This window comes from Cheilinus undulatus, linkage group 22 (genome assembly GCF_018320785.1).
Source record: "Cheilinus undulatus linkage group 22, ASM1832078v1, whole genome shotgun sequence".
Lineage (NCBI taxonomy): Eukaryota > Metazoa > Chordata > Actinopteri > Labriformes > Labridae > Cheilinus > Cheilinus undulatus.
In genome coordinates this window covers 35,276,344-35,304,229 of record NC_054886.1, presented here as the reverse complement: position 1 = coordinate 35,304,229, position 27,886 = coordinate 35,276,344, and the positions used below count along the sequence as shown (strand labels likewise).

The following is a 27,886-nucleotide window of genomic DNA, read 5'->3' as shown; positions in this document are numbered from 1 at the left end:
GTGTGATCGTCTGTCTGTAAATAGACTTTTAAACAGAAGTGTGTGACGTCAAGATTGAACTGTTCACTACAATTCATTAGTTTGGATGAAAACATTTACAACATCAACACACTCAAGACTCAGCACAAGTGTTTTAAAAGTCTCTGTTTCACCTTCTTCTATCCTTCTCTAAAGCTGATTAATTATATTTATGAACAGTAAGTGTAGAACAATTACACATCTCAAAGTTAGTCAAACAGTTTAGGACTACAAAGAACTTTAACTCTCTTTTTTGACACATTTGTGTGTTTTCAGTCCAGAGCTCCATGTGAAGCTTTTCTCACAACCAACACACCAGTACGGCCTGTGTCCGGTGTGGACACGCTGATGCTCCTTAAGACTGTGAGCTGAAGCAAACCTTTTGTTACCAGGCTCATGCTGGTACTCTCTGACTCCAACATGGGTGAGTTCATGTTTGTGAAGTGAAGATGAACTCCTAAAACTCTTCCCACACTCCCCACAGACGTATGGTTTCAGACCGGTGTGGACGACTTCATGTGCGACACATTCCCCTTGACTTCTGAAGGTTTTCTCACAGTGTCTACATTTGTGTGGTTTCTCTCCAGTGTGGATCTGCTGGTGGCATGTTAAGTGTTTTTTTTGCCTGAAGGTTTTCCCACATTGCTCACAGCTGTATGGTTTCTCTCCAGTGTGGGTGCGTTCATGGGTTACCCATGTTGATGATACTGTGAACTTCTTTTCACAGTATCTGCACTTGTACGGTTTCTCTCCAGCGTGAACACGCTCATGATACTTTAAACCACTTTGATTTTCAAAGACTTTACCACAATCCTGACAAGGGTAGAGTAATTCTCTGGTGTGGATGTTTCTGTGAATCTTCAAGTAACCTGCCTGACTGCAACTTTTACCACAGTCCTCACATTTATATGGTTTCTCTCCAGTGTGCATCCGCTCATTGAGCTTGAAAGAACCTTGATCAGTAAAGCCTTTACCACAGTCCTGAGAGGGGTAGAGTAATTGTCTGGTGTGGATGTTTCTGTGATTCTTAAAGTTACCCACGTGACTGAAACTTTTACCACAGTCCTCACATTTATATGGTTTCTCTCCGGTGTGAGTGCGTATATGATTCTTCAATGCAGTTGTTCGTCTAAAAGCTTTCCCACACATCTCACAGCTGTATGGTTTCTCTCCCATGTGAGTTTGTTGGTGGATCTTTAAGTCCGCCTTTCGAGCAAATTTTTTCCCACACTGATCACAGCTATACGGTTTCGCTCCAGTGTGAATGAGCTCATGGCCTTTCAGCTCACCTCATGCCCGGAACGTTTTCCCACACTGATCACAGCTGTATGGTTTCTCTCCTGTGTGAACTTGCAAATGCTTCTTTAAATCTGATGAAGAAGAGAACTCTTTCCCACACTGCTGACAGTCATGACTACGAGGCGTGCCCCTCCGTTTCTAGAACAAGAAGAAGCAGAAAAGAAAACGGTCATGGTGGAGATCTTCAGCTGACAGCTTTGCATCACTGTGGAGGAGAGTTGTCACAATAGCAGTGTTTTCAATGTCAAACTGATACACTTTTCAATACCACTGCAACAAAAATAACCTCCTGGTACGAGTCAGTGATACGGCTAAAAAAATGGCTCACTTTTTTTTCCATCATGACCAAAACATCCACAGATTTCATTTTCCTGAGGTCAGTTGGCATAAAACATGAAAATGTTTGTTTTTGGAATGAAAACAACTGTAGAAGACCGGACTACTAGACTACTACAAGACAGGAGCTCAGTTACAGTTAGAGGAAACTACACCAAATAACTATGTCTAACCTTCCAGGACATCCAAACCTTTCTCACTGGAGGCAGAAAATCAGCTGATCAACTCCATCACGTTGTCAGAAAGGAAAAAGTCAAACTTGAAATGTGTTGAGTGTAAGTTCATTCCTACCTTGAGAGGGGGAGTCATTCTTCTTCCTCAGACAGCTGCCCTGAAGTCAGATTCAATGATGGACGGCGTTCCTCTCCACAAGAGTCTGGTCTCAGCACTGAGCTGAGGACAAACAGAGACACATTATCAGACAGCAGCTCCTCAAGTGTCCCCGGTCTGCAGAAGCCCACTGCCTCATTCTTAGAAACTTCTAGAAAGGTGCCATAGTGGCAGGTCCATTCAGAAAGAAAGGAACAGTAGGTTTTATCTCAGAGAGGAGGTGGGATCAAAAATAACACTTTAAAATAAAGCTTCAAGAACCTTGAAGTTAATTCTTCATCGCTGCTACCTTTTTCTTAAGTTCTCAATGGGGTTGAGATCAGGACTTTGACAAGGCCATGCCAAAACTTTCACATCATTGTCTTGAAAGGATTCCTCACCAATTTAGTCTTTTGTTTTGGGTGGTTGTCCTGTTGATAATACCAACACTCCCCCAGGTCCAGACTCTCAGCTGATGGCTTGAGGTTTTCTTTGAGAATCTCGAGATCCTGCTCATGAAGCCTTCCACTTTGACTAAGTTTCCCCCTGGAACAGTAGGCTGCCCCAGACATCATGACCAGTGAAAACAAGCCTTAATTTAAAACAAACAAGTCTATATCTACAGCTAAAACAAGTCTATATTTACAGTCAAAACAAGCCTATATTTACAGTCAAAACAAGTCTATATTTACAGTCAAAACAAGTCTATATTTACAGTCAAAACAAGCCTATATTTACAGTCAAAACAAGCCTATATTTACAGTCAAAACAAGTCTATATTTACAGTCAAAACAAGTCTATATTTACAGTCAAAACAAGTCTATATTTACAGTCAAAACAAGCCTATATTTACAGTCAAAACAAGTCTATATTTACAGTCAAAACAAGCCTATATTTACAGTCAAAACAAGTCTATATTTACAGTCAAAACAAGCCTATATTTACAGTCAAAACAAGCCTATATTTACAGTCAAAACAAGCCTATATTTACAGTTAAAACAAGTCTATATTTACAGTCAAAACAAGCCTATATTTACAGTCAAAACAAGTCTATATTTACAGTCAAAACAAGTCTATATTTACAGTCAAAACAAGCCTATATTTACAGTCAAAACAAGCCTATATTTACAGTCAAAACAAGCCTATATTTACAGTCAAAACAAGTCTATATTTACAGTCAAAACAAGCCTATATTTACAGTCAAAACAAGTCTATATTTACAGTCAAAACAAGCCTATATTTACAGTCAAAACAAGTCTATATTTACAGTCAAAACAAGTCTATATTTACAGTCAAAACAAGTCTATATTTACAGTCAAAACAAGTCTATATTTACAGTCAAAACAAGTCTATATTTACAGTCAAAACAAGTCTATATTTACAGTCAAAACAAGCCTATATTTACAGTCAAAACAAGTCTATATTTACAGTCAAAACAAGCCTATATTTACAGTCAAAACAAGCCTATATTTACGGTCAAAACAAGCCTATATTTACGGTCAAAACAAGTCTATATTTACGGTCAAAACAAGCCTATATTTACAGTCAAAACAAGCCTATATTTACAGTCAAAACAAGCCTATATTTACAGTCAAAACAAGCCTATATTTACAGTCAAAACAAGTCTATATTTACAGTCAAAACAAGCCTATATTTACAGTCAAAACAAGTCTATATTTACAGTCAAAACAAGCCTATATTTACAGTTAAAACAAGTCTATATTTACAGTCAAAACAAGTCTATATTTACAGTCAAAACAAGCCTATATTTACAGTCAAAACAAGTCTATATTTACAGTCAAAACAAGTCTATATTTACAGTTAAAACAAGTCTATATTTACAGTTAAAACAAGCCTATATTTACAGTCAAAACAAGCCTATATTTACAGTCAAAACAAGTCTATATTTACAGTCAAAACAAGCCTATATTTACAGTCAAAACAAGCCTATATTTACAGTTAAAACAAGTCTATATTTACAGTCAAAACAAGTCTATATTTACAGTCAAAACAAGTCTATATTTACAGTTAAAACAAGTCTATATTTACAGTCAAAACAAGCCTATATTTACAGTTAAAACAAGTCTATATTTACAGTCAAAACAAGTCTATATTTACAGTCAAAACAAGTCTATATTTACAGTTAAAACAAGTCTATATTTACAGTCAAAACAAGTCTATATTTACAGTCAAAACAAGTCTATATTTACAGTCAAAACAAGTCTATATTTACAGTCAAAACAAGCCTATATTTACAGTCAAAACAAGTCTATATTTACAGTCAAAACAAGTCTATATTTACAGTCAAAACAAGTCTATATTTACAGTCAAAACAAGTCTATATTTACAGTCAAAACAAGTCTATATTTACAGTCAAAACAAGCCTATATTTACAGTCAAAACAAGTCTATATTTACAGTCAAAACAAGTCTATATTTACAGTCAAAACAAGCCTATATTTACAGTCAAAACAAGTCTATATTTACAGTCAAAACAAGTCTATATTTACAGTCAAAACAAGTCTATATTTACAGTCAAAACAAGTCTATATTTACAGTCAAAACAAGCCTATATTTACAGTCAAAACAAGTCTATATTTACAGTCAAAACAAGTCTATATTTACAGTCAAAACAAGCCTATATTTACAGCCAAAACAAGCCTATATTTACAGCTAAAACAAGTCTATATTTACAGCCAAAACAAGTCTATATTTACAGCCAAAACAAGTCTATATTTACAGCTAAAACAAGCCTATATTTACAGCCAAAACAAGCCTATATTTACAGCCAAAACAAGTCTATATTTACAGCCAAAACAAGCCTATATTTACAGCTAAAACAAGTCTATATTTACAGCTAAAACAAGTCTATATTTACAGCTAAAACAAGTCTATATTTACAGCTAAAACAAGTCTATATTTACAGCTAAAACAAGTCTATATTTACAGCTAAAACAAGTCTATATTTACAGCCAAAACAAGTCTATATTTACAGCCAAAACAAGCCTATATTTACAGCTAAAACAAGCCTATATTTACAGCCAAAACAAGTCTATATTTACAGCCAAAACAAGCCTATATTTACAGCCAAAACAAGCCTATATTTACAGCCAAAACAAGTCTATATTTACAGCCAAAACAAGCCTATATTTACAGCTAAAACAAGCCTATATTTACAGTTAAAACAAGCCTATATTTACAGCTAAAACAAGCCAAAAAATACTAAATAGACTAAAACATCCAGCAAAAATAGTTGTAAAGACATTAAAAAACGTCTCCACTCTGTCTAAACAACGTCTAGATTTAATAGAAAAGTGAACGGTGAAAAGCAGTCATTTTCATGTCGTTGTAAAGACGTCTCTGTATAGACGTTGCTGTAATACTGTCATATTTTATACGACATTGATGACTAAATCAGATGAACAAAACATTGCTCACTTTCCTACGACTATCTTTTGTCTAAATTAAGGCTATGGAGGACTGAATGTAGAAATAAATCCTCTAAATAATGTCGTTTTTTGGGGGGAAAGGGAAGATTTGTATCTGAATCTCTTGATTTTTTGAGCTTTTAACATGTTTGATGTTTGAAGGTGAATCAGAAAACAAATCAAATATAAATTCTACACTGATTCACTCTTTATTATTGATTTTATTAAATATATTCTCAATATTTCACTGTAAATGCTTATTTCAAACACTTTTTAAATCCCAGCCCATCAGTTATTGAGCTTTTAAAACTCCTGATGTTTACTGCAGGTTTCTCTTCATGCAGGGGTTTCTGATCCACACTGAGACCAAACACTGTCAGTGTGGAGATTTGTTTACAATGAATACGGTATAAATTATGCAGACACTGCTGTTTCTGCCTCCTGACAGCTGATTGATGATCAGCTGATTGATGATCAGCCGGTACCGTCATCATAAACTGACGTCGCTTTACGTGACGCTGCAGAGAGAAGGACGTCCCATGGACCGTTAATCGTCGGTCTTATGGCTTCAGTCTTCCCTGTCGATTCCTCGGTCTCTCCACGTGTCTCTGGTGGGCGGGACTAAGACTCACGCCAAAGACTCAAGCCTTTATAACCAGAGATGTGAGAAGCACCCTGAAGCGGCTCCTTTTGTTGTTCATTCACGTTACGTCACGTTCCCGCGCTTGTGCTCCCTCATTTGCATCCGTGCCTCGTCCTTCAGTTCCGGGGCAGTGAAGCATGGAGCAGATGCCCTCTGAATGGTCAAACGTTCCGGACAGTAAGTCCTCCCTAACAGCTGGATGTTGGTTCTTCCTGGTCTAAACCCTCAAAATGTCAAACTTGTACTTAAAAACATTGAGAAAGCACAATGTAACAATATTTTTACGGACTTTAAATTAGTCCTGCAAAAACAAAATGGAGCATGGCATCGATCTCCAAAAAACAGATCTCTTCAGGGTTAATCTACTAATGTGGCCTACATTACCTGGATCATATTTAACAAACAAACAGACTGATGGGAGAGAGCAATGGGCAAGATGCTGCGGTGCGTTCAGGTGCGAATCCAAAAGGGGGACAAATAAGAGACAAGGCATTTAAATTCCAGCCTGTCCGGACACATGGCCACTAATCACTACTAAACACAGAATATGAACAGACAACCAACTTCAGCACAGATCACTTTACCTTCTTCTTCTTCCTCCTTTTCTTCTTCTTCTTCTTCTTTGGCGGTTGGCAGACCAGCTGAAAATCTCTTTAACCCTCAGAGGAGACGAAGGGCCGTGTGGACTCGCTCACACTCAGCCATGGACGAAATTTTGATTTCAGAGGTGGGGGGGGGCACAACTAGTTTGAGTACGGGGGGTATGGTCAATAGACCTTATTTACATAAAATTATACCTAATTTTTGAGAACAAATAAGCTATAATAAGCATAAAGATAAGATTATCGTCCCCCTAACATTTGTCACAATGCTCAATCTCATGACTAACATATCTTTATTCTTTCAACCTCACCTGTGAGCCTCCAGCCTCTCCTCCTCTACCTCCTCCAGCCTCTCCTCCTCTACCTCCTCCTGTATCTCCTCCTCTACCTCCTCCTGTATCTCCTCCTCTACCTCCTCCTGTATCTCCTCCTCTACCTCCTCCTGTATCTCCTCCTCTACCTCCTCCTGTATCTCCTCCTCTACCTCCTTCTGTATCTCCTCCTCTACCTCCTTCTGTATCTCCTCCTCTACCTCCTCCTGTATCTCCTCCTCTACCTCCTCCTGTATCTTATTCTGGATTTCTATTATCTGTCACCTGACAAAAATATATTGATGGATGACATATGAACAGTGGGACAATTAGGGATGCAACAATCATTGATTTTGATGGTATAGTCTGAAGACAAAACTCAGTTTCTCAATTATTATGTCTAATTTATTCACAAACAATATGGATGTATAAAATCACATTTATAATCCAAGGTTTTATTTTATTTTCCCCACAAACTTTCATTGTTAGTGTTTTTAAACAGTGGCTGCCTTTCAAAACACAAATAATACATGAGAAAAAAAATCAAAAAGTGTATCTCTTTGGCTTTAAATATACGCTTTTTTAAAATCTCTGTGTTGTTGAGGCTCTACAGTAATAATAATAATAATAATAATAATATTTTATTTGTCAGCTCTTTCAATAAAACTCAAAGACACTTTACAAGAATAAAACAATTACATAATATGAACATATTGATTGCAATATATAAAGTTAAATAATAGAATATTTAAAAGAAAATACAAGTAATACTATTACTACTACTACTACTAATAATAATAATAATAATAATAGGAGGGGAGAGAGTCTGAGTTTCTGATGATGAGGGGAAGGAGTTTGTGGTGTAATGTGTTCCTCTGAGTAACTTACACTTTGACTTCTAAAGAAGTCTCTTATATCCAGTTTTCTTTTTTCGACATCTTGCCACCTGGCTGATTACCAAACACACATACACACACACGCATGCACGCACACAGACACACATTCAATGTTAATGTAAACGAAACCTCTGATATTAAAATCCGTCTAGCTGACGTGACCCAGGCAGAACAAATGCCCAACATGTCAACAACTTACAGCAGCAGATGAACGTGGACTCATGGCCAACTAGCTAAACACCGGTGTGCTCATGTGCTGTAGTCCAGGAGCTGTTTACAACCAGATGGAGCGACAGCGGGGACGGCCAATCACACGTTAGCAAGAAACGACAGAGCCAATCGATGAGCTTGTGGGCCAGGGGGCGGTCTAAAGGGAAACAGGCTTCAGCTTGAGCAGCTGTTTTCTGCTTGATCCTAGTGCTCAACTTGTTTCCATTTAATATAGCCTAACATTGTTTTTTGGATGGTAAAAACTGCAGGGGACCAAAACTGCCTTTTTATTTATTTATTTATTACGTCCTCGCACTCAGCACTAATCGGAAGTAGATGAATGGCGGGAGTGTTGGTTGTCTTTTTTTTAAGTAAACTTTATTTCAACCCAGTTCCTCATCAGGCTGGGGCCCATAAATGCAGTTAATGGGACAGACCAGGCCAGGCTGGTCTTACCGTGCGTTCACACCAAGCGCGAGTGAATCCCATGTAAAGTCAATGTAAAGACGCGAGTTGACGCCCCTTCGCCTCGGGCGGCGCGAATCGCGCGAATACGCGGCGCGTGACGCGCGATACGCGCGAGTGATTCGCGCGAATGAGGCGAATTCGCGCCGCCAGTTCGCTTCATCGCGTCTACGCTCGAGTTCAAAAAATTGAACTCCGGCGAATTTTCGCGCCGCGATGGCCAATCAGCATGGAGATCCTCCGGCGACGTCACCGGATGTTTCCGAAGGAGGGCCGGCCCGGAGGAAGCGGCTCATTCAACCCGAAAATGGAGCAGAGACCGGGGTTGTCTGTTTCTGTGTGTGCCCCGAGCTCTACCACACAACGTGCCTGTTCCACCGGCACAGGAATAAAAGGAGATCGCTTGGAGGAAAGTCAGGGAGGACGTCGGATTGTCTGGTAAGTTGTACAAACATCCGTCTATCACGCGTTTTCTGCCATCTATTATGAAGTTAGCACAGCCCGAGTTAGCATAACATCGTCAGGCATGCTAATTTCCCCCTCACTACTGGACAGTTGTGTGTTTTATTCAGGTGGGTTATGATGAAGGAAATGGAAGAAACAGAGGGACACGTATTTGCAGAAGAGGAGAAAGGAGACAGAGTGGAGGAGTGGGTCGGGGGCAGGGCCATCAGGACCCTCCATCACCAAAGGGGGACGAGCAGTAACATGGAGAGGGGGGTCGAGGACAGTCGGGCTGCAGAGGACTTCCATGAAGATCAGGGCCAGCAGATGAGGTATAAAGTTTGTTGACAGCACACACAGCATGGAAATATTTAGGGACAAATGTCTTCAGAGGCTACAAATGGAAAGTTGTTTTTATGTGGACAAACAAGAATATAAATAGTGTCATAGCTGAACCTGTGTACTGTGTTCATATGTACACTTCTGTATTTTATCAGAACATCATGTACTCCTCTCTGAAACACTACTACCTGCTGCTGCTTCTGCTCCTCCAACACCTGGCCCATCCACTCCAGCTGCTGTTCCCACAGGTATGTAAATGAATAGAGCCACATCAATCAACAAATGATAGATTTGGTATTAAACTGATCATTCTGAGAATTTTAAAGGAGGAGGGAAGTAATCTATAACAGCTTTCTTTAGACCAGATATTTTATAATGTAATTCATGCATGTATGTTTATCTTTGGTAGAGCTAGTGCTGCCTCTCATGTCACAACCTGATCCTTTACTGTGTGTTTCCTTAGTAGTATTCTATTGATGAATTACAATAGTACCACTAAATATGTTGTTTCCATTACAGAGACCCCAAGGAGGAGACCCCTGAGTGACTCCAGACAGCAGCTCATGGAGGTGGAGAGGATGTTGCTTGAGGCCCCGAAGACCAGTCCGCCTGCAGCAGGAGGTGGAGAGGATGAAAAGTCTGCTTCCTTCCCTGCAGAGATTGCTGCTTCAGATGAACAAATTTGTCTTCAAATTCATAGACTGATGTATAAATATAGCACTGTTCTGCTTAATCTATAACAGTTGGAACCTATGGAATAGTTTTGGTTTCTACAAACTGAGGTAAATATCTCTGCAGGGAATGAGCCAGACTTTAATCTCCTGTCTCCTCTCCTTCTGATTCCTCTCTCTTCCATTTAACTCCTCCAAGCACGCTCCTTTATGTTTCTGTTGTAAATTGATTTAAGTTTGTTTAAATGTTAAATGTTTGTCCTTTTTATAAATTAAATTGTCTTTTAGTAACAATCAAAGTTGGACTTTTTAAGGTAACAATCTCATGTTTCTCTTATTATCATGGAGTAGATATTTGATTAACATTAACACTCATGTCAGTGTCAGCACTGTATGATCATTTAAAGTCTAATTATTGCTCATGTTTGGTTGGCTGGTAAGTCTGGGATAACTTTCAGTCAAAAACTTTTTAATTGGAGCTATCTTAAATTTCTGTATTGTATATATTTAGCCTCTTGCCAAGGTAATTAAAAAGAGCAAGTACTACATTTCAGTCATAAAATCATTCACAGATTCAGCTGTCCTGATACATGGTGCTGTCTTGTTAAACCTAGATTAAAATAGTTTTATCTGAAGTAAAGAGCTTCCTGTCATTAAGTTAATAATTACTCATTCTGAAGCCCAGGATCTACCTCCTTTTTCCCAGTAGATAAAGTGTGTTATTGGTATCAAGACCTTTATAGATGAGCTATTTCTGGATCTGTGCACATTACTCTGTTAAGAATAGGCTACCAGTTATTATAACTTCCTATGTGTGGTGCCTAGAGAAATGCATCTTTCAAACAAGAAATAAATCTAGTTACTGAATAGTTCTATTAGCATCATAATGTCATAATAATAATAGGACAGGTATCAAAGCACTGAAACAATTTTGTTATGGTGTTTATATGAAATATAAAAGTACAGGAAGTTTGTTGCTGTGGCTGTCTCTTTAAAGAGCTGTGGTGATGTGATGCTTTTTGCACTACATGGTGAATTGCCATGGGACTGCTCCTGCTGAGAAGGATGCCATGAGGTTTTCAGATGGCAGTGATTATATCCAGGATGATCTTACAGACGGAGGGAACACTGAGCCAGAAGCTGCTAGCAATGGTCCTGAAGGAGTCATCAGTGGAAGATATCTAGAACATAAAAAAAAACATAACGTAACTGAGTAGCAGAGAAAAACTGTAGATGAGAGTCACCATGAAGTAGCATCATTATAATAATACATGTGTACATGACTGCACATGCGTGTCCTCATGTCTTCTGCTGTTAATTGGTAATAGTGGTGTGTGAAATATACAAGTCATTTTTATTTTTCCATTGATCTGGGTGAGATCATTTCCTGCCTCTGTTTAATGTGGTTAATGAAACTACATGTGGTCATTTCCACCTGAATGACCAGACAATAGCAGAAGCAGCACACGTGTCTGTATATATGTGTGTATATATATATATATATATATATACAGTGTGGCGAGCTGTGATAAGATATGGATCAAAGATCTGTAACTTCAGTATGTCCTCATACAGACATAACCAGTGACCTTTCAGTGGAGCTCTGTAATGACCACAGACTCATACAGACAGACTACTCTGCATCTATGACTCCCCTCTCATGTGTTGCACTTTGTCAAATATTTTCCACTAAAACATGCATAATTACTCACCGGAGACAGGTGGACAGGTATCTGCAGCTGGGATATTGTCTGTAGTTGATATCCTGGAGTGATATCACGGCACCGATTCAAGCTAACAGGGGCTAACCGGGCTAGCCGACAATAGCACCGGAGGCTGCCGTCATCCAGACGACGCTTCCGGAGAAGGTGGTGGTGGACTTCTCCGAGCTGTGTGGGTCTCCCGGGGATCCGATGCACCCAGCCCCGACGAGTGTCCGTCAGTTATGGACTTTCCACAGCAGCTGTCTCTTGCGTGTGGTCCAGCTCCGCCATTGACAGCTGACTGATGCCGGATGTGGAGAAGAAAGCCCCTCCCTCCTCGCGTTTTTCGGCAGAGAGTTCGCGCGAACAGCGCGAGTTTATTCGCGCGAATTAAGCGATCGTTCGCGCTTGGTGTGAACGCAGGGTTAGAGAGAGTATTCATCGGCTCAGGTCAGGTTAGAATTTTTGTGTCCAGTCTAGGGTCTAATAGGAGACCCGCTTCCAGGTCTTTCAGAGGTCTGCCAGCCCTGGGCAGGCTTGCTATCGTTTTTTCTGCTAATGAAAGAAAAAACATTTACTAAACACACATTTATTCAAATCAACCATACAGAGAGACATTAATAGGTGGTTTTTATTTTTATTTTTTTTTATTGATTAAATGATCTGTCCAAAAACTTTACTGACAAGTTGGAAAATTCACAACACCATCAGCACATCTCTGGCGCATGTCCAGGCGATACGTTGTCTTCCTTCGGTGCAGCTGAATGCGACTGCCTGATTATGGCTCAAAAGCAGCTTATTGGCATGTTCTGGTCATCAACTGGCGGCCCGAGGGCCATATCAGGCCCCCCAATGCTTCCTGTGCGGCCCCCAGAAGATCATTCAATCCAGAAAGGAGGGAAAGAAGATGTTTTGGTTTTAGGAGTGTCTTTTGGCTTCAAATGTCTGCAGCTGTTAAATCCATTAAAAAAGATTATTGAAATAGTTTTAGAAAGATCTGATGTTGACCTGTTTTTACAGAAATTCACTCGTCATTCATAATTAGTAAATAGATTTTTAAAAATGGGTTAAGACTGGCAGAAATGTTGCAAGAATGGCCTGAGTAAGTGATAAAAAGGGGTTAGAGAGTGGCAAAATGGGTTGTGGAGACACAAAGGGGCAAAAATGTGCAGGAAAAGAGGTTAAAATGTGGCAAAAAAAATGGTAAAAGAGGAAAGAAGGGGCAAAAATGATTTTTAAAAAGGGGTTATTAGTGGGGAAATGGTGCAAAAAAGTAATGAAAAAGGGTTAAGAAGTGGAGAAAATGGATACAAAAGTGACACAAAGGGGCAAAAATGTGCAGGAAAAGAGGTAAAAATATGGCCAAAAAAATGGTAAAAGAGGAAAAAAGAGGCAAAAACTTAAAAAAAAAAAAAAAAGTTTTCAGTGGCAAAAATGGTGCAAAAAAGTAATAAGAAAGGGTTAAAACGTGGCAAAAATGGATACAAGTGGGGCACAAAGGGGCAAAAATGTGCAGGAAAATTGGTTTAAAAGGGTTAGAGAAAATAAAAATGATTTTAAAGAGGCAAAAACATTGCAAAAAAAGCCTGGCAGAGTAGTGAAAAGCGGTTAAAGAGTGGGACACTGGAACAGTCATTGGCAGGAAAGTGCAAGAATGGGTTAAAGAGTGTCAAAATGGGCAAAAGTGGCAAATATTGTTTTAAAAGTGGCAAAAATGATCAAAAATAAGTTGAGGGGCAGAAAATGTTGCAGAAAAGGCGAAATGAAGAAATGAAAGAGGTTAAAAGTGTAAAAAAAAATGAATTAATATTAGAGCTCAATCACCATTGTTTTGAAAGTAATACAAATACTAATACAATAATACAATCAGACCCAAATATTTATTTAATTTTTGTTTATTTGAAAGTCCGGCACCCAGAGTCTCTGTGGAGACTAAAGGGTTAAGAAAAAAAGTCGTAATTTTACAAGAATAAATTCATAATATTAGAAAAAAGTTGTAATATTATGTAGATCGTAGATCCACGGCAGACTGTCTTTCTTGTAATATTTTATTTCCGTAATATCACGACTTTATTCTCGTAATATTATGTCTTTTTCAGCGTATTATTACGACTCTTTTTTTTTAAATATTACGACTTTATTCTTGCAATATTATGACTTTTTCGCGTAATATCGCGACTTTATTCTCGTAATATTACGACTTTAGCCTCGTAATATTATGATTATTTTCGCGTAAATTTACAACCTTTTTTTCCTCGTAATATTATGACTTTTTCGCATAATATTACGACCTTTTTCGCGTAATAATACGACTTTAGTCTCGTAATATTATGACTTTTTCCGCGTAATATCACAACTTTTTTCTCGTAATATTACGACTTTTTTCTCGTAATATTACGACTTTAGTCTCATAATGTTAAAATAAAAACCTGATTGTTCATGTTGTTCTAATACTCCATCGTAGTTCTCTGCACCTCCATCACGGTCTGGTTTGGGTCTGCCCCCAAACTGGACAAAAACAGACTGCCTTGGCAATAAGGACCGCAGAGACAATCACTGGGGCAGACCTGCCCTCCATCCAGACCACATGGATGACTCATCCAGGAGGTCCCAGAAGAACCCATACCATCTAAAGACCTGCAGGCCTCACTGACTTAGTTAAGGTCAGAGTTCATAATTAAAGGGAAAAATTAATTTTCTTAGAAATTTGACTTTTTATTGAGAATATGAGGAGAAAACATAGATTTCAAACATAAATTTTCAGCGGCCCTGATCGCTTTTCCTTGCATCCACTAGGTGGCAGTAATAGGCAGACGCCATCATCGCCACACATAGAAGGAAGACATGAAGCGGAACTCTTGTTTTTTCCGCTTTCCAGTCGGGCCGTTATTCGCGCGCACCTCAAACATGGCGGGGTCTGTAGTGATGTTTGATTCTTCGGAGGAGTTCTCGGACTATAAACTGTCTAGAGCAGACATTCTGAGAGGGATCGTTACCGAGAAGCTGACCACGGCGGCGCAGGAGATCTTCGCGGTCTTGGAGAGAGCCGTAGCCGGATATGAGGAGGAGGCGGCGGGTCTGAGGCAGGAGATCGACCGGCAGAGGCTCCAGCTGGAGGCTGTCCTTCAGCCCAGAGTCTCTCTCAGCAGGATAGGTGGGATCTGACACTGTGGACTAAAAACTGATGATTTACTTCATTCTGGTCGTTAACAGGTCAACTGTTACCGAACGAATAATCTGGAAGGATTCAAATGTTATGCTAGTTCCGGTCGGACGTCTGTAGCGCCACACTGGGGGGTCACCTGTCCTAATCCTGACTCTTATCTCTGATCCAGATCCAGAAGCTGGATTTGAAGAAGGTGGAGAACCAGAGAGACTAGCTCGGTGCACACAGACCGGTATGTATCACAGCATGTTTGGACTGACATGTATGTTTGCGTAGACGTTGTTTACGTAGACGCCTCATTGGCTGGTGGGCCGTACGTCAACTCCGCCGCCATCTTACCAGAGGTATTCCTGGTCAAGATGCATTACTCCTGTTCAGCGTGGGGCTGACAAGTTTGGGTTGAATAACATTTAAAACAATAATAAAACCCTTCATCCCCTATCCATGGAACGGTCTTTCCTCTGGCAATATGGCGGACACGTTGACGTATAACGTCAGCGGGCAAACACAGTCAATGAGGCGTCTACGTATACAACAGCGTTACTCAACCAAAGAGCCAAATTGTTGAAAAATACCTTTAAAGAGCCACAATCTAAGAGGTTAAGCAAAAACAGCTTGAAGAAAAATAACAATGAGCCAAAGGTGGCAAACGTGGTCGAAAAGCTACAACAATGGGTGAGAATGGGGGGGTGTAAAAAAAATAAAGGGTCAGGGTTTAGCAAGAAAGGGGTGAGAAGTGACAAAAAATGAGTTATAGGTGACATAAAATTAGGGCTGGGCATTGTTAAGAACCTCACGATTCAATTTGAGTTTGATTCTTTAGGTTGCGATTCGTTTCGATATTGATTTAAATGCTTCGATGTCGATTCAGTAAGAAGTAGAAACACACAAATAACCTGTTGACAATTTTTTAATAATTATTTTCATGCCCATGTGAACATATTTGGTAAGTCACCTCACATTTTTGAGCAATAAAACATCCGAAAATAAAAATTTGCACAATAATAATTTATTTGTGCATATGGAGTACAAAAGTAAAAAACATGACAGTTCTGTATAAACACTGAGAAAGTAAAGTGCATGTAAACTTACATAATATTTCTGTCCTCTTGGAAATTGTGATAAACCTCACATAACACGGTTATGGCTGGTTGTTGTTTGGTCGAGTGCGGCCTCCGTCCATACTACGCGATTCACACTGGCCAGGAGGTGAATTAAGTGGATTTGCTGAATCGATATTGAACTGGGGGAGGAAATATTGCGAAGCATCCCTTAATCGATATTTTTGCCCACCCCAACATAAAATGGTGGCAAAAAAATGACTGAAAAGTGACTAAAATGGGTGAAAAAGAGGAAGCAAGTGGGTGGTTATTTAATGGCAAAAGGTAGCTTAAATGGGTGAAAAACGGCAACAAAAATGGTGAAAAAGGGGCAAAAATGGGAAAGGAATGGCAACAAGAAGTGGCTAAAATTGGCCAGACCTAGGAAAAAAGTGGTATTCAATGACAAAAGGTATAAATAGAGAAAATCTGCACATGTTTATGATTTTTTTTATGGCATCCAAGAAGTCTTCTGAGACGTTTCAAGGACAATGGAGCTACAGTGTGGCGTGCAAATTGACACAGACAGACACGCCGCCAATTAAAGTAGTAGGATATTAACTAAACCAACAATTTAAAGACTTGTTGTAACTTTTCTTTTACTGTTCAGGTGTGATGGGCTCAGGGATTCATAACATCTTCATCAAGACTGAGAACGACCTCAGTGAAGACTACGGTGGAGATGTGGGGGAAGAGGAGTCCGCAGATGAATCTGCAAAGAGCGACAGTCCTGGCCTAAACATCACCAGAGAGCGAGATGATCAGACCCCAGACACAAGGTTCAAATACACATCTTACCTAAAACACAAACCTGTTAACGGATACTTCTCTAATCCTTAATGCTTTGTGTGGACGCATCTTTACGTGCACCAGTTTGATAGCCGGTCGCTCAGACTGCATAGAGAGGTGATCTAGGATGTCTTCATACGTTTAAGGCCCCGTTCACATGGAAACGAAAACGCTATACTGCCGTTTCGTTTTGGAAAAGTTTTCCATAAAGACAGAATCGTTTTAGGAAATATACACGTAAAAACGAAACGGCTGAAGCGACTGAATATACCAAGCCTGTAAGTGGCGCTGTAACGCTGCCACGAAAATGCACCAAAGTAGACGAAGAATATCACAGAAAACTAACAAAAACTTTCTTCTATTTCTCCTTCTGGTTGTTCTCTGCGTTGGATTTTCAAACACATGGTTTATGCATTTCGTGGTGATGGTAAAGGAGCATCAGATTTTGCTGTAAAAGCCATAACAAGCTCAGTAGCTTCTGCAGCACAAACACAACCCTGTAGCCAGCCTTAATTGTTTTGGTCAGACCCGCGCAGGCGCGTTAGAAGAGCTACAGGGCGTAGCGTAGCATGTGACGTAATCGTTTCAAGAAATATGTGGATACGCATCCACATGGAGACGAAACGGCAGTCGTATATGGACGTATGCACTCTGGGACCCGGTTTCAAAAAGTATCGTTTACAGTCATCCGAAACGCCGTTTCCGTGTGGATCAAACACCAATCCGACAAAAAACTTTTGCGTATACACCTGAATTCGTATCCGTGTGAACGGGGTCTAAGACTAATGGTTCAACTGGTGTGGGTCCAATTTCAGCTGATATACAGTTGAGGACAAAATTATTAGCTTGTTTTTAGTTTTCTCAAGTATTTCTCAAGTATTTCCCAAGTGTTAAACAGAGGTGTGTTTTTTTTTTAACACAGTGTTTCCAAAGATCCTTGTGTTATGTTGAATGCTTACATTATTATTTTTATAGAGGTCCATGTTTGAAGAGGAAGAGGAGAAAGAGGTCTTCACTGAACCTCAGAGTCTGTCTACTGGAGGACTTCGAGGGTGACTCGGTCTTAAAATGTGGTAAGAGAAGTCAGAAATCCTGTCCAGATACTGCTATAAGAGGAAATCTCCTCAGCTAGAGGCATGAGACTAAAAGTACAATATTCTAGCTCATCCTTTAGTAAGTTTGAGCTGCTGTGAAGTTTAGTTTTAACAACATCCATAGCAGAAGACATGTCTTTTTTTCTAGTGTTCAAACACCAGGTTCAGGAGGTGAAGTGTCCCCCAGGCCTGGAGGAGGCAGACTTCCTGGATCTGCTGAGGTCTACCTTCCCTCAGCTGACAGGAGAGTTTGACATGTTCACGATCAACGCGTCCAGAGAGCTGATGCCTCTGAATCTAGAGAAACTGACTCCAGAGGAGGTCAGAAGATCCCTCAGATCCACAGCAGAAGGAACGGCTCTGTTCATCAGAGAGAAGGTGGGTCTCTTTTATTTTAACGGCCTGTTCTCTGATATAACCCTGTGGTTTTAGTTTCAGTCTTGTGATTCTCTTGTGTTTGATGACTCTGGATATCTACTGGAATCCCTGCCTGGCCATTAAAGCTGTCTGGGCTGATGACGAACCCAGAGAATGGCTCTCCCCAGCTGTAAAGCATCAGTGCTAGGATCCTGGCCAACAGTTAACAAACTATGTCAGGGTTCTCAGGTTCAAAATATTTAGTTTTGCCCCTTTTTAACACCACTTTACCTTTTCTTCCCCTTTAAACCATTTTTGCTACTAGCAACCCCTTTTTTCCATCTTTTATTCCCATTACTGCTCATTTTGACCACATTTTACTGTTTCCTACACCCATTTTTGACACTGACTATTTCCTGCCCTGTCAGCCCAAGGTTGTCCCTTTAACCCACTCTTTGCCCCTTTCATAATCTGTTTTACCACTTCTTCCACCCATTTTTGACACTTTTAAGCGGTTTTGCCTGTTTTCAAATGTGTTTCACCATTTTTCTGTGATTTGTTACTCCCATTTTCACCACTTTAAACATATTTGCTGCTCTAAACCCATTTCAGTTCTGTTTATAAAAGGATTTAACTTTTGAAGAAGGTATAACTACAGCATAGATTTAAGAATATATAAATTTGTTGCCTTTTTAAAAGGAACCCTGCATGATCAGACAAGTTGGTCTTGATGGATAGATATTTATATCTCTCAAATGTGTATCAAACTAAAAAACTCTCTAAATATCCCACATATCTGCATATTGAGTACATTTCAGCTCATAAACTCAGCAGTAGACCGCCATGTTTTGATCCGTGCTGATAGTGTGACGTCACGGTTCCGCAGCGCTCCTCTCCATTGTTAAACAGTAACTGTTTTTCAGACGGTTTTTCTGCTTGCAGCTGTTGCTGCCATGAGCTTGTTGTCTGTTGGTTTTGTCTTTCTTTGTATTTCTATGCTTTTTAGCTAATTTATGCTGTCTTCAGGGGTTTTTAATGCTACTTGTAGCTATTTTTATGCTATTTAGCCATTTATGCTATTTCTGGATTTTTTAAATGCTATTTTCAGCTATTTTTATGCTATTTAAGGGCATTTTTAATGCTATTTTCAGCTATTTTAATGCTGTTTAGCTATTTTTTATTATTATTTATGCTATTATTAGAGTTTTTCATGCCATTTTCAGGTATTATTATGTAATTAACCTATTTTCTGGATTTTATATGCTATTTTTATGCTATTTGGCCATTTTATGCTATTTTAGGGGATTTTTAATAATGTTTTCAGCTATTTTAATGCCGTTTAGCTATTTTATGCTATTTTCTGGATTTTTTATGCTATTTTCAGCTATTTTTATGTAATTTAGCTATTTTCTGCTATTTTCTGGATTTTATTTGCTATTTTTATGCTATTTAGCCATTTCATGCTATTTTAGGGGATTTTTTTCCATGCTATTTTCAGCTATTTTCATGCTGTTTAGCTATTTTTATATTTAGCTATTATATGCTTTTTTCAGCTAATTTTTTGCTTCTTCAGCGATTTTCAGCAGTTCTTCCACAATTCAGCTCTCAGCATCCCCACGCAATTTCAGCTGAAATTGCAATTTTGATCTAGTTAGCAATAGTGCCAAAACAATCACAATTAGATATTCGTTTTGAATCATTTCCCCTAGTATATTATGTCTAATATTGTGTAAATTATAAATTACAATGATTTTTTGCTTGTATTTATTGATAAATATAAAAGATGAGGAACTTTAAAATAATCTTAAAGTCAATGTCTGATGTTTTTCAGGACCCAGGTAACTCGCAGACCAGCACCGAGCAACAAAGTGAGCAACAAAGCTCTCCATTAAGAGAAGAAGAAGCAACCAACATCACAACAAATGATGAAAACTGGGAAAAATCGAAGTGAGTCAGAGTACGGAAATAAAGAAGGTTTTTAACTGGTAGGTCAGGACTAAAGTTGGTTGTGAGGTGCCCCCCAAGGATCAGTCCTGGGCCCTCTTTAATTTACATCCCCTATTAATGTTGTTTCTCCTTAACAGACTTGAAGTTTCATCTTTATGCTGATGACATTTTTGTATATTACTCTGCTGATTCTGCTTGTAATTTTATTTCTATAGTTCTAGTTTTGATAGCCGAAAGGAAAGTAGAAAGTGCTTGACAGATTTTTATCTGAATGATTCATGAGCAGCACTGCAGACGTACTGTACAGGTGTGGTGAAGAGGGAGCCGGGTCAGAATCTCTGCTCCAACTTTTTCCATGACAAAAACTAGACTAAAGGCCGGCTCAGACTACAAGATGTTTTTGGTCGTTCACAATGACACCATGTCAGACTATGCCGCCAGGATTCCGCCAGGATGTCGTTAATTATGTCACACTACAAGACCGTTTGTCATTCACAAAGCTCTAAATTGGACCTGAGTTTTGATGATAAGCTGCGGCGTAGCAGTCGGACTAAATTCTGGCTGAGTTCATGAAGTCTAAGCTGGCCTTAAGTCTAACAAAAATAGATCTGTGATGACTAAAATGGACAAAAACTAAGGTAAGTTTTGGCCAGGATGACTAAAACTGGACCAAAATATAATGTTGTTTTGGTGGGACATTCAAAATCTGTTTTATTTCTCCACTGTGGGTAAATCTGTCAAAAAAACAATGAATCTGTATCTGTTCTGCCTCTCAGCTGTAAGCAGGGACCCCAGGTTTAGCAGAGAACACACTACCATGATTTGGTACCAGATTTAGGCAAAAAAATAAGTGCCTGGACTAAAAGTAAAGACTAAAATGTGAGGACATTTATAGACTAAAACTAGACTAAAACTAAAAACGATAGTAACGACTAAAATGTGACTAAAACTAAAAACGATAGAAATGGCAAAAATGTGACTAAAACCAAAATGCATTTCATTTAATTTTTGGAAAACTTTTGGCTATTTTCTAGGGGTGCACCATATTGGATTTTTTGTTGATATTTACAGATTAATTTTAGCCGATATCGATATTTAAATGTTTTTCAGTGCTACAGCACTCTTTAAGGTTAAGAAAGAAGCAAACTAAAAACACACAAGTTTAAAGAAATAGTACAAATAAAGAAAAAGACCTCAACTTACATAAGTCTGTTGGTCCAGCCTCTAACCTATTAGTGTATATGCCCAAAATTTACAATCACTGTATGCTAGGGGTGTAACGGTTTTTGTATTCGACCCTAACTGTCATGGTCCGGGGGTCACGGTTTGGTGCTCGTAGCTCCATGACAATACATCAGAACCTTTGAAAGGATAAAAGAAAAGAAATGTAAATGTATTTTTCCACCAATCTTGGTGGCAGTAATGCTGGTAAGCGTGGCTGCTAACAGCTATTAAACCACCAAAAAAGAAGAGAAGGTTGCCGTCACACGCGAATGAAGGTCCACTCCGGACATTTGTTACAAGAGCAGAGCAGCAAGACCCGCTGCCCATTTCTCCCGCTCCTCATCTCTGCACCGTTTTAAAAAGACTTTACATGGACCGGTAGTAGAGAACGTCGACTACAAATGTGTATTTAAGCACTCTGCTCAGACCGGTTTTACCTTAACAACTTCAGAACTGCTTAAAACATCTAAACATTCAATCATTTTCAAGATTTTAACCCTTTAAATGCCAGTTTGATTATTTGAAATATTTATTTTTTACTACAAAAAAAAAACAGAAAGTGAATTATTTTCCATAAAATTAATATGGAAAGATGGGGCTTTGGTGCTGATGAGAGTCTTGGATGGGTCAAAGATTAACAACAAAATTATTTTTTTTTTTTTTGTATTTTTTATGCAGTTCCAGTTTTTACATTAGGGCACCTTCTGGACACCTTCGAGGCAAAAATGTACATGTTAAAAAAACTGCTATTAAATCAGCATACATTAATAGTTTTTTCTATTTTTTTTTTTCATAAATATCTTCAACAACTTCAGACCTGCTCAAAACTACCAAACATTCAATAATTACATGTACATTTTTGCCTCAAAGGTGTCCAGAGGGTATTAAATTTGAGGAGGGCATAAGGGTTAACTTTGGTGTGCTTTGGGCAAAAAAACGTTTGAAAACCACTGGTTTACAGCATGCATTTAAAGGCTCCTGCTCCCACGTTTATTAGAATTTGTGTTAACTGGAAGGAAATCATTCGCCCAGGAACATCACTGCTATTCATTTTGTCCTGAATACTGAGGTCTTTATTCTGTACATTTTCTAGCACATTTGGATGTCAGGAGAACTGATTCTAACAGCGTCTGTTTTTTGCTACCTTCAGTTTTAACAGCGGTCCTGATGAAGAACTGGGGGGCAATGACTGGGAGCCTTACCCGAGCACTTCAGGACTGCAACAAGATGTGGAAACAGAGTTAGACTGGCAACAACAGGAAGTACCTGAGCACCTCAATGCCCTGTATTCTACTCAGCCTGAAACTGGAAGAGATGACAAAGCTGAAGGTAAAGATCAGGGGGATGAAGAAACACCAGGAGAGCCCAGTACCTCTGCGCCGCCTGTAACTGAAAGAGATAAAAAAGCTAAAAATAGAAAAAAGGGAAGTGATGATGATGATGAAGAATGGAAACCAGACAGTGAAAAAGAGCTGAAACCGAAAAAAACACGTTTATCAAAGAAATGTACTAAGAAAAAAGAAGAAAAAGAAAGTGCTGATCCTGTGTCCTGTAAAGTCTGTAAAAATCTGTTTAGGACAAGTAAGGTGTTGATCAGACACGCCTGGATTCATGTGGAGGATCCTGAGAGCCTTTGCGGAGTATGTGGAGAAAAATCCGAGTCTGCAGAAGAGCTGAAGAATCATCTCGTAAGTCACGGGACAACACATGGCTGTGACACCTGTGGAAAGAAATTCCTCTCTGAACTGAGTCTACAGAAGCATGCTCGTCTCCATGCAGGAGAGAAACTGTTCAAATGTGACGCCTGCGATAAGACATTCTTCACAAAATATCAGTGGAGGAGACACTGCGTGATTCATGGGAAGGAGAAACCACACAAATGTGAAGTCTGTGATCAGTCTTTCTTTTACAAACAACAGCTGAAGTATCACCGCAGCGTCCACGCAGTTGAGAAGCAGTTCACCTGTGATGTCTGCGGTAAATCTGTCAACACCTTACGGTCGCTGTCCCAGCACAAGTTGATTCACGTGGGGGAAAAACGATACAGCTGTAAAGTGTGTGAGAAGCGCTTTTTACTACCTGAAAAACTTAAACTGCACTTGAAACGTCACGCATCTGAAGACAAGACGTACCTGTGTGATGTCTGCAGCAAAATGTTCCACACGCAAGCGCAGTTAAACGCTCACCTGAAGTATCACGGCGAGGAGAAGGAGGGGGTACCGTGCACCGTGTGTGGAAAGAAAATGTCAAAGAGGAACCTACGGGCTCACATGAAGGTCCACACTGGGGAGAAACCCCACAAATGCTCCCAGTGCGAGAAATCGTTCAGTTCCACCAGTCATCTCAAAAATCATCAAAGCACCCACACAGGCGCCAAACCCTTCATTTGCGGGGTTTGTGGGAAAGCCAGCGCACGCAGGGAACACCTGAGAGTCCACATGAGGACCCACAATGGGGAGAAACCGTACATATGCAAGATTTGTAACAAAGACTTCACTCAGAGCCACTGCCTGAAGACTCACATGAAGAGCCACTAGGGGGAAAAGTCCGCCAAGACTTAACAGAGGAGCTGCAAGTCTGAAAACATTCTTTTGTACCAAAAACTCAATACGTGTTAATCTCTGTAAAAAGTTATTGGCAATAAACGGCTTTTTGTGAAAACAGGACTCTAGTGCTCCATTATTTTTCTTACATGAAGGTATTAGAGATTAGAAGAACAAAAGAATTAGCTAAGGCTTTAAATGCTGGTTTAAATGCTTTAAACATCACACCAGGATGTGCTCAGGGATACTCTGGCTGGTCATCTTTTCAGTCTGATCAGTCAGGTCAGGCTCTGGAATAGAAAAGGGCCTTCTACAAACTGTTCCCACACAGTTGGAAGCCTAGCATTGTCCAGAATGTCTTGGTATTGGCCTTCACTAGGTCAAGGGGTCTAGCCCAGACCCTGAAGAACAGCCCCATACCGTTATCCCTCCCCCACCAAACTTCACAGTCAGGCAGGTAACGTTCTCCCAGCATCCTCCACACCCAGACTCACCCATCTGACTGTAAACAGAGAAGATGATTGGTCACTACAGTGTCGGTGTGCTTTACACCACCCCTGTTTTTGATGTGAGGCTTGCATGCAGCTGTTGCCATGGAAACCATTCATGAAGCTCCTGCTGCAGTTTTATTGTTTACATTGATGCCAGTGGAAGTTCAGAACTCATCAGGAATTAGCAGAGACTTTTACATATGTTATCAGTTGACTCCACTCCTTTTTACAAGGACCTTTTACAAGGTCTTCTTCCATTAGCTGAGCTGCTGTTGTTCCTAAACGCTTCCACTTTCCAATAATATTACTCAGTTCATTGTGAAATATCCAGCCGGAATGGGCCCCCAGAAAGAATATTACACAGGGTGCCCCCTTAACCGGCTAGCCAAGCAACAAATGTGTCGTTTTTACAAAAATCTATACATTTAAATGTATTTCTGAGCCATAATTTCCCAATAGAAGAGCATTATTTTACTATGGTTAAATTTACTTGAATTATTTAGGGTTTCTGGATTACACCATTTGGACATTTTAAAGGAGGAGCAGCCCCCCCCCCACCCAAAGAGCCAAATTGTTGAAAAATGCTTTTGCAAGAGCCACAAGGGCAAAAGTAGGCATAAAATTGCAAAAAGTGGGAAACAGGGAGAAAAAGTGGCAAAATAGGGCAGAAAGTGGCAAAAATGGGTGAGAAGTTACCCCAGAATTAGTCACAAGTGGCAAAAAAAATGAGTGTAAAAGTGACTTAAATGGGCAAGAATGCTGAAAACAATGGCATTTAATGGCAAAACGTGGCTAAATGGGCCCAAACTGGCAAAAAAAAGGAAAGATTGCAAATGGCAAAGAGCAGGATAAAAGAGGCAAAAAAAGGTAAAAATTGTAAAAACGGATTCAAACTGATGAATGTGACTTGCAACAGATAATTTCTGAGGTCACAGTTTCCCTTCATAAAGGTTTTCTGGGGGAATATTATTTCAGATTAAGACATAAAAGAGCCACATGTTTAGTATCACTGATTTAGATGCTTTTGATTCAATAATGACACGAATTACAAAGAAAAATAAATAAAAACAAACTCTAGGGCCCCTTCACACTGTGGGCCCGGGTAATCAGTGCCTTTCCCCCCTGTGCTACGCCTGTGCACTGAGCTCTTCAGAACAATGATGGAGACTGCATGGGTTCTTGATTTTACACATCTGTAGGAGCGGGTCTGAGTTCAATATAAAAATCAGGTCAATAATCAAGGTTAAAAAGCATTTGCATACCACTTTATTCTGTTTTTATTCACATTTTACAAATGTCCTCATTTTTGGAATAGTCTGCTATCTGGACGGCAGCTTTTGTATTGGTCTGTATGATTCTGTCGTCTACATCTGACTCCTTCCAGTCAGACCGTCAGCGTTGCCTTTCGATGGTTGTGTAACATGGTAGCCACCAGATGGCGATAAAGTACCTCAGAGGAATAAGAAGACTGCAGACCACCACAGCTTTATTAGTCACGATGGCAAAGTTGTAAATATGCATAAAAATAGACTTAAAGGTCTGACCTCGTCCTGTTTTCTGCTTTATATGCATTATGGTCCTTTTAATTTCAAACAAGCATTTAGTCCTGATAGAAATGTGTTTTTGTAGATGCCGTCCTTTCAATAAGCGCTATCAAAGGTGGACAAACCTGCTACAAACATCCTTGTGTGTGTCTTTCCCCAATTCAAAAAAGCTGGGACGCTGTGTACTCTAAAATGTAAATAAAAACAAAATGCAATGACTGTCAACTCTCATAAATCCATATTTGATTCACAATAGAACAGAAACAACATGTCAGATGTTAGACTGAGACATTTTAACATTTCATGAAAATTTGAGCTCATTTTGACTCTGATGGCCACGCCACATCACAAAAAAGTAGAGACAGGGCCATGTTTACCAGTGTGTAGCATCCTCTCTTCTTTTAACAACAGTCTGTAAATGTCTGGGGATTGAAGAGACCAGTTAATGAAAGAGGAATGTTGTCCCATTCTTGTCTGATGTAGGATTCTAGCTCTGCAGTCCTGGGTCTTCTTTGCTGGAGTTTCCTTGCTGCTGCTCCAAATGTTTTCTATTGGTGAAAGGTCTGGACTGCAGGCAGACCACTTCAGGACATGGACTCTTCTCCTGTGAGGCCATGCTGTTGTGATGGATGTGGTCATGGGTGTACCACGGGGTGGGGGAAAGGGTACTGGTTACCTGGGCCCACAGTAGAGAGGGGCCCTTGAGAGGGCCGCAATGAAAAGTGTGTTTTCATGTATTTTTCATAGTAATTCGTGTTATTATTGAATCAAAAGTGACTAAATTAATTGGCTAACAGACTGAAATTTGTATGAAATAGAATAAAATGAAATACTGGGGGGCCCTTGCTCCCCCACTGAAAATATCCAAATGGTGTAGTCCAGCGCTGTGAAATAATAAAAGTAAATTTAACCATAATAAAATGTCGCTCATAAATGGGGAAATTATGGCTCAAAAATACATTAAAATACAGAAATATTTGTAAAAACATTTCACCATCTTCACTATTTTACATTGAGGAACATTTTTCTGAAATTAAGATCCAAGAAGATTCAGTAACTTGTGTTTTTATTTGAAGATTTAAATGCTGACGGAGAACTTTGGAAGGTAAGAAAACACACGGCAATTTAGAGCCAGCTTTCAGGGAATGAGGCAGCTGTATAACATTATTAGCGGGAATGCTGAGCATCCACACTATTGATATTCACGTCGGCCATTTTGTTTATTATTCTTCTCCCGCACCGGCTATCTCCTGCTTCATACTTTGTCGTATCGACACTGTTTGAACTTTAAAAAATTTAGTTTCTTCGTCATTCGACTACCATGACTTTTCTCATTTCTAACTTTTATAATTTTCAAAATATAGCTATTTTTATGCTATTGTCAGCTATTTCTATGCTTTTTCAGCCACTGAATGCAATTTTCAGCTACTTTACTCCAAAATCAGCTATTTTTAGGCTATTTTCAGCTATTTTTATCCTTTTTTGAGCTATTGAATGCCACTTTCAGCTACTTTTATACCATTTTGTGCTATTTTATTCTATTTTTATGCTATTTTCAGCTACTTTCTGCTTTTGGCTATTTTCAGCAGTTCCTCCACAATTCAGCTCTCAGCATCCCCATGCAATTTCAGCTGGAATTGCAATTTTGATCTAGTATTAATATGTGGGAAAACTATACAATATAAAGCATACTTAGAAAAGAAAATACAGACAAAACTATCCATGTAATTTCCACCCCGATTCACAACCTATACAGATATAATATACAATGATTCTTTGCCAAAAGAGGCAATAAAGGGGAAAAATACACACATATTTAGCAAGTAGAGCTGCCATTTAAAACATGTATTATCAGACAAATTAACTTTAGGTCAAATGAGATCGGTATATCCAAAGTCTTTTTTACAAGATTACTTAAGTAAGTGTTGATGCTAACTATCAATTAAAGTATTCTG

At 39.3% G+C, this 27,886-nt stretch overlaps 2 protein-coding genes across 2 annotated transcripts; one reads left to right on the top strand and one right to left on the bottom strand.

The window, feature by feature from the left end:
* Nucleotides 1-258: 258 nt before the first annotated feature.
* LOC121504370 (zinc finger protein 239-like) lies at nucleotides 259-2,534 on the bottom strand. The gene is made up of 3 exons (XM_041779080.1): nucleotides 2,411-2,534; nucleotides 1,056-1,307; nucleotides 259-971 (listed from the first exon to the last, which is right to left on the bottom strand). The coding sequence occupies exons 1-3, from the start codon at nucleotides 2,532-2,534 to the stop codon at nucleotides 259-261; spliced, it is 1,089 nt and encodes a 362-aa protein (XP_041635014.1).
* A 12,033-nt stretch (nucleotides 2,535-14,567) lies between these two features.
* Nucleotides 14,568-23,995, top strand: LOC121504394 (zinc finger protein 320-like). The gene is made up of 7 exons (XM_041779110.1): nucleotides 14,568-14,830; nucleotides 15,012-15,074; nucleotides 16,553-16,721; nucleotides 17,707-17,804; nucleotides 17,974-18,203; nucleotides 20,014-20,129; nucleotides 22,504-23,995. The coding sequence occupies exons 1-7, from the start codon at nucleotides 14,584-14,586 to the stop codon at nucleotides 23,888-23,890; spliced, it is 2,310 nt and encodes a 769-aa protein (XP_041635044.1). The 5' UTR covers nucleotides 14,568-14,583; the 3' UTR covers nucleotides 23,891-23,995.
* The last annotated feature ends 3,891 nt before the right edge of the window (nucleotides 23,996-27,886 follow it).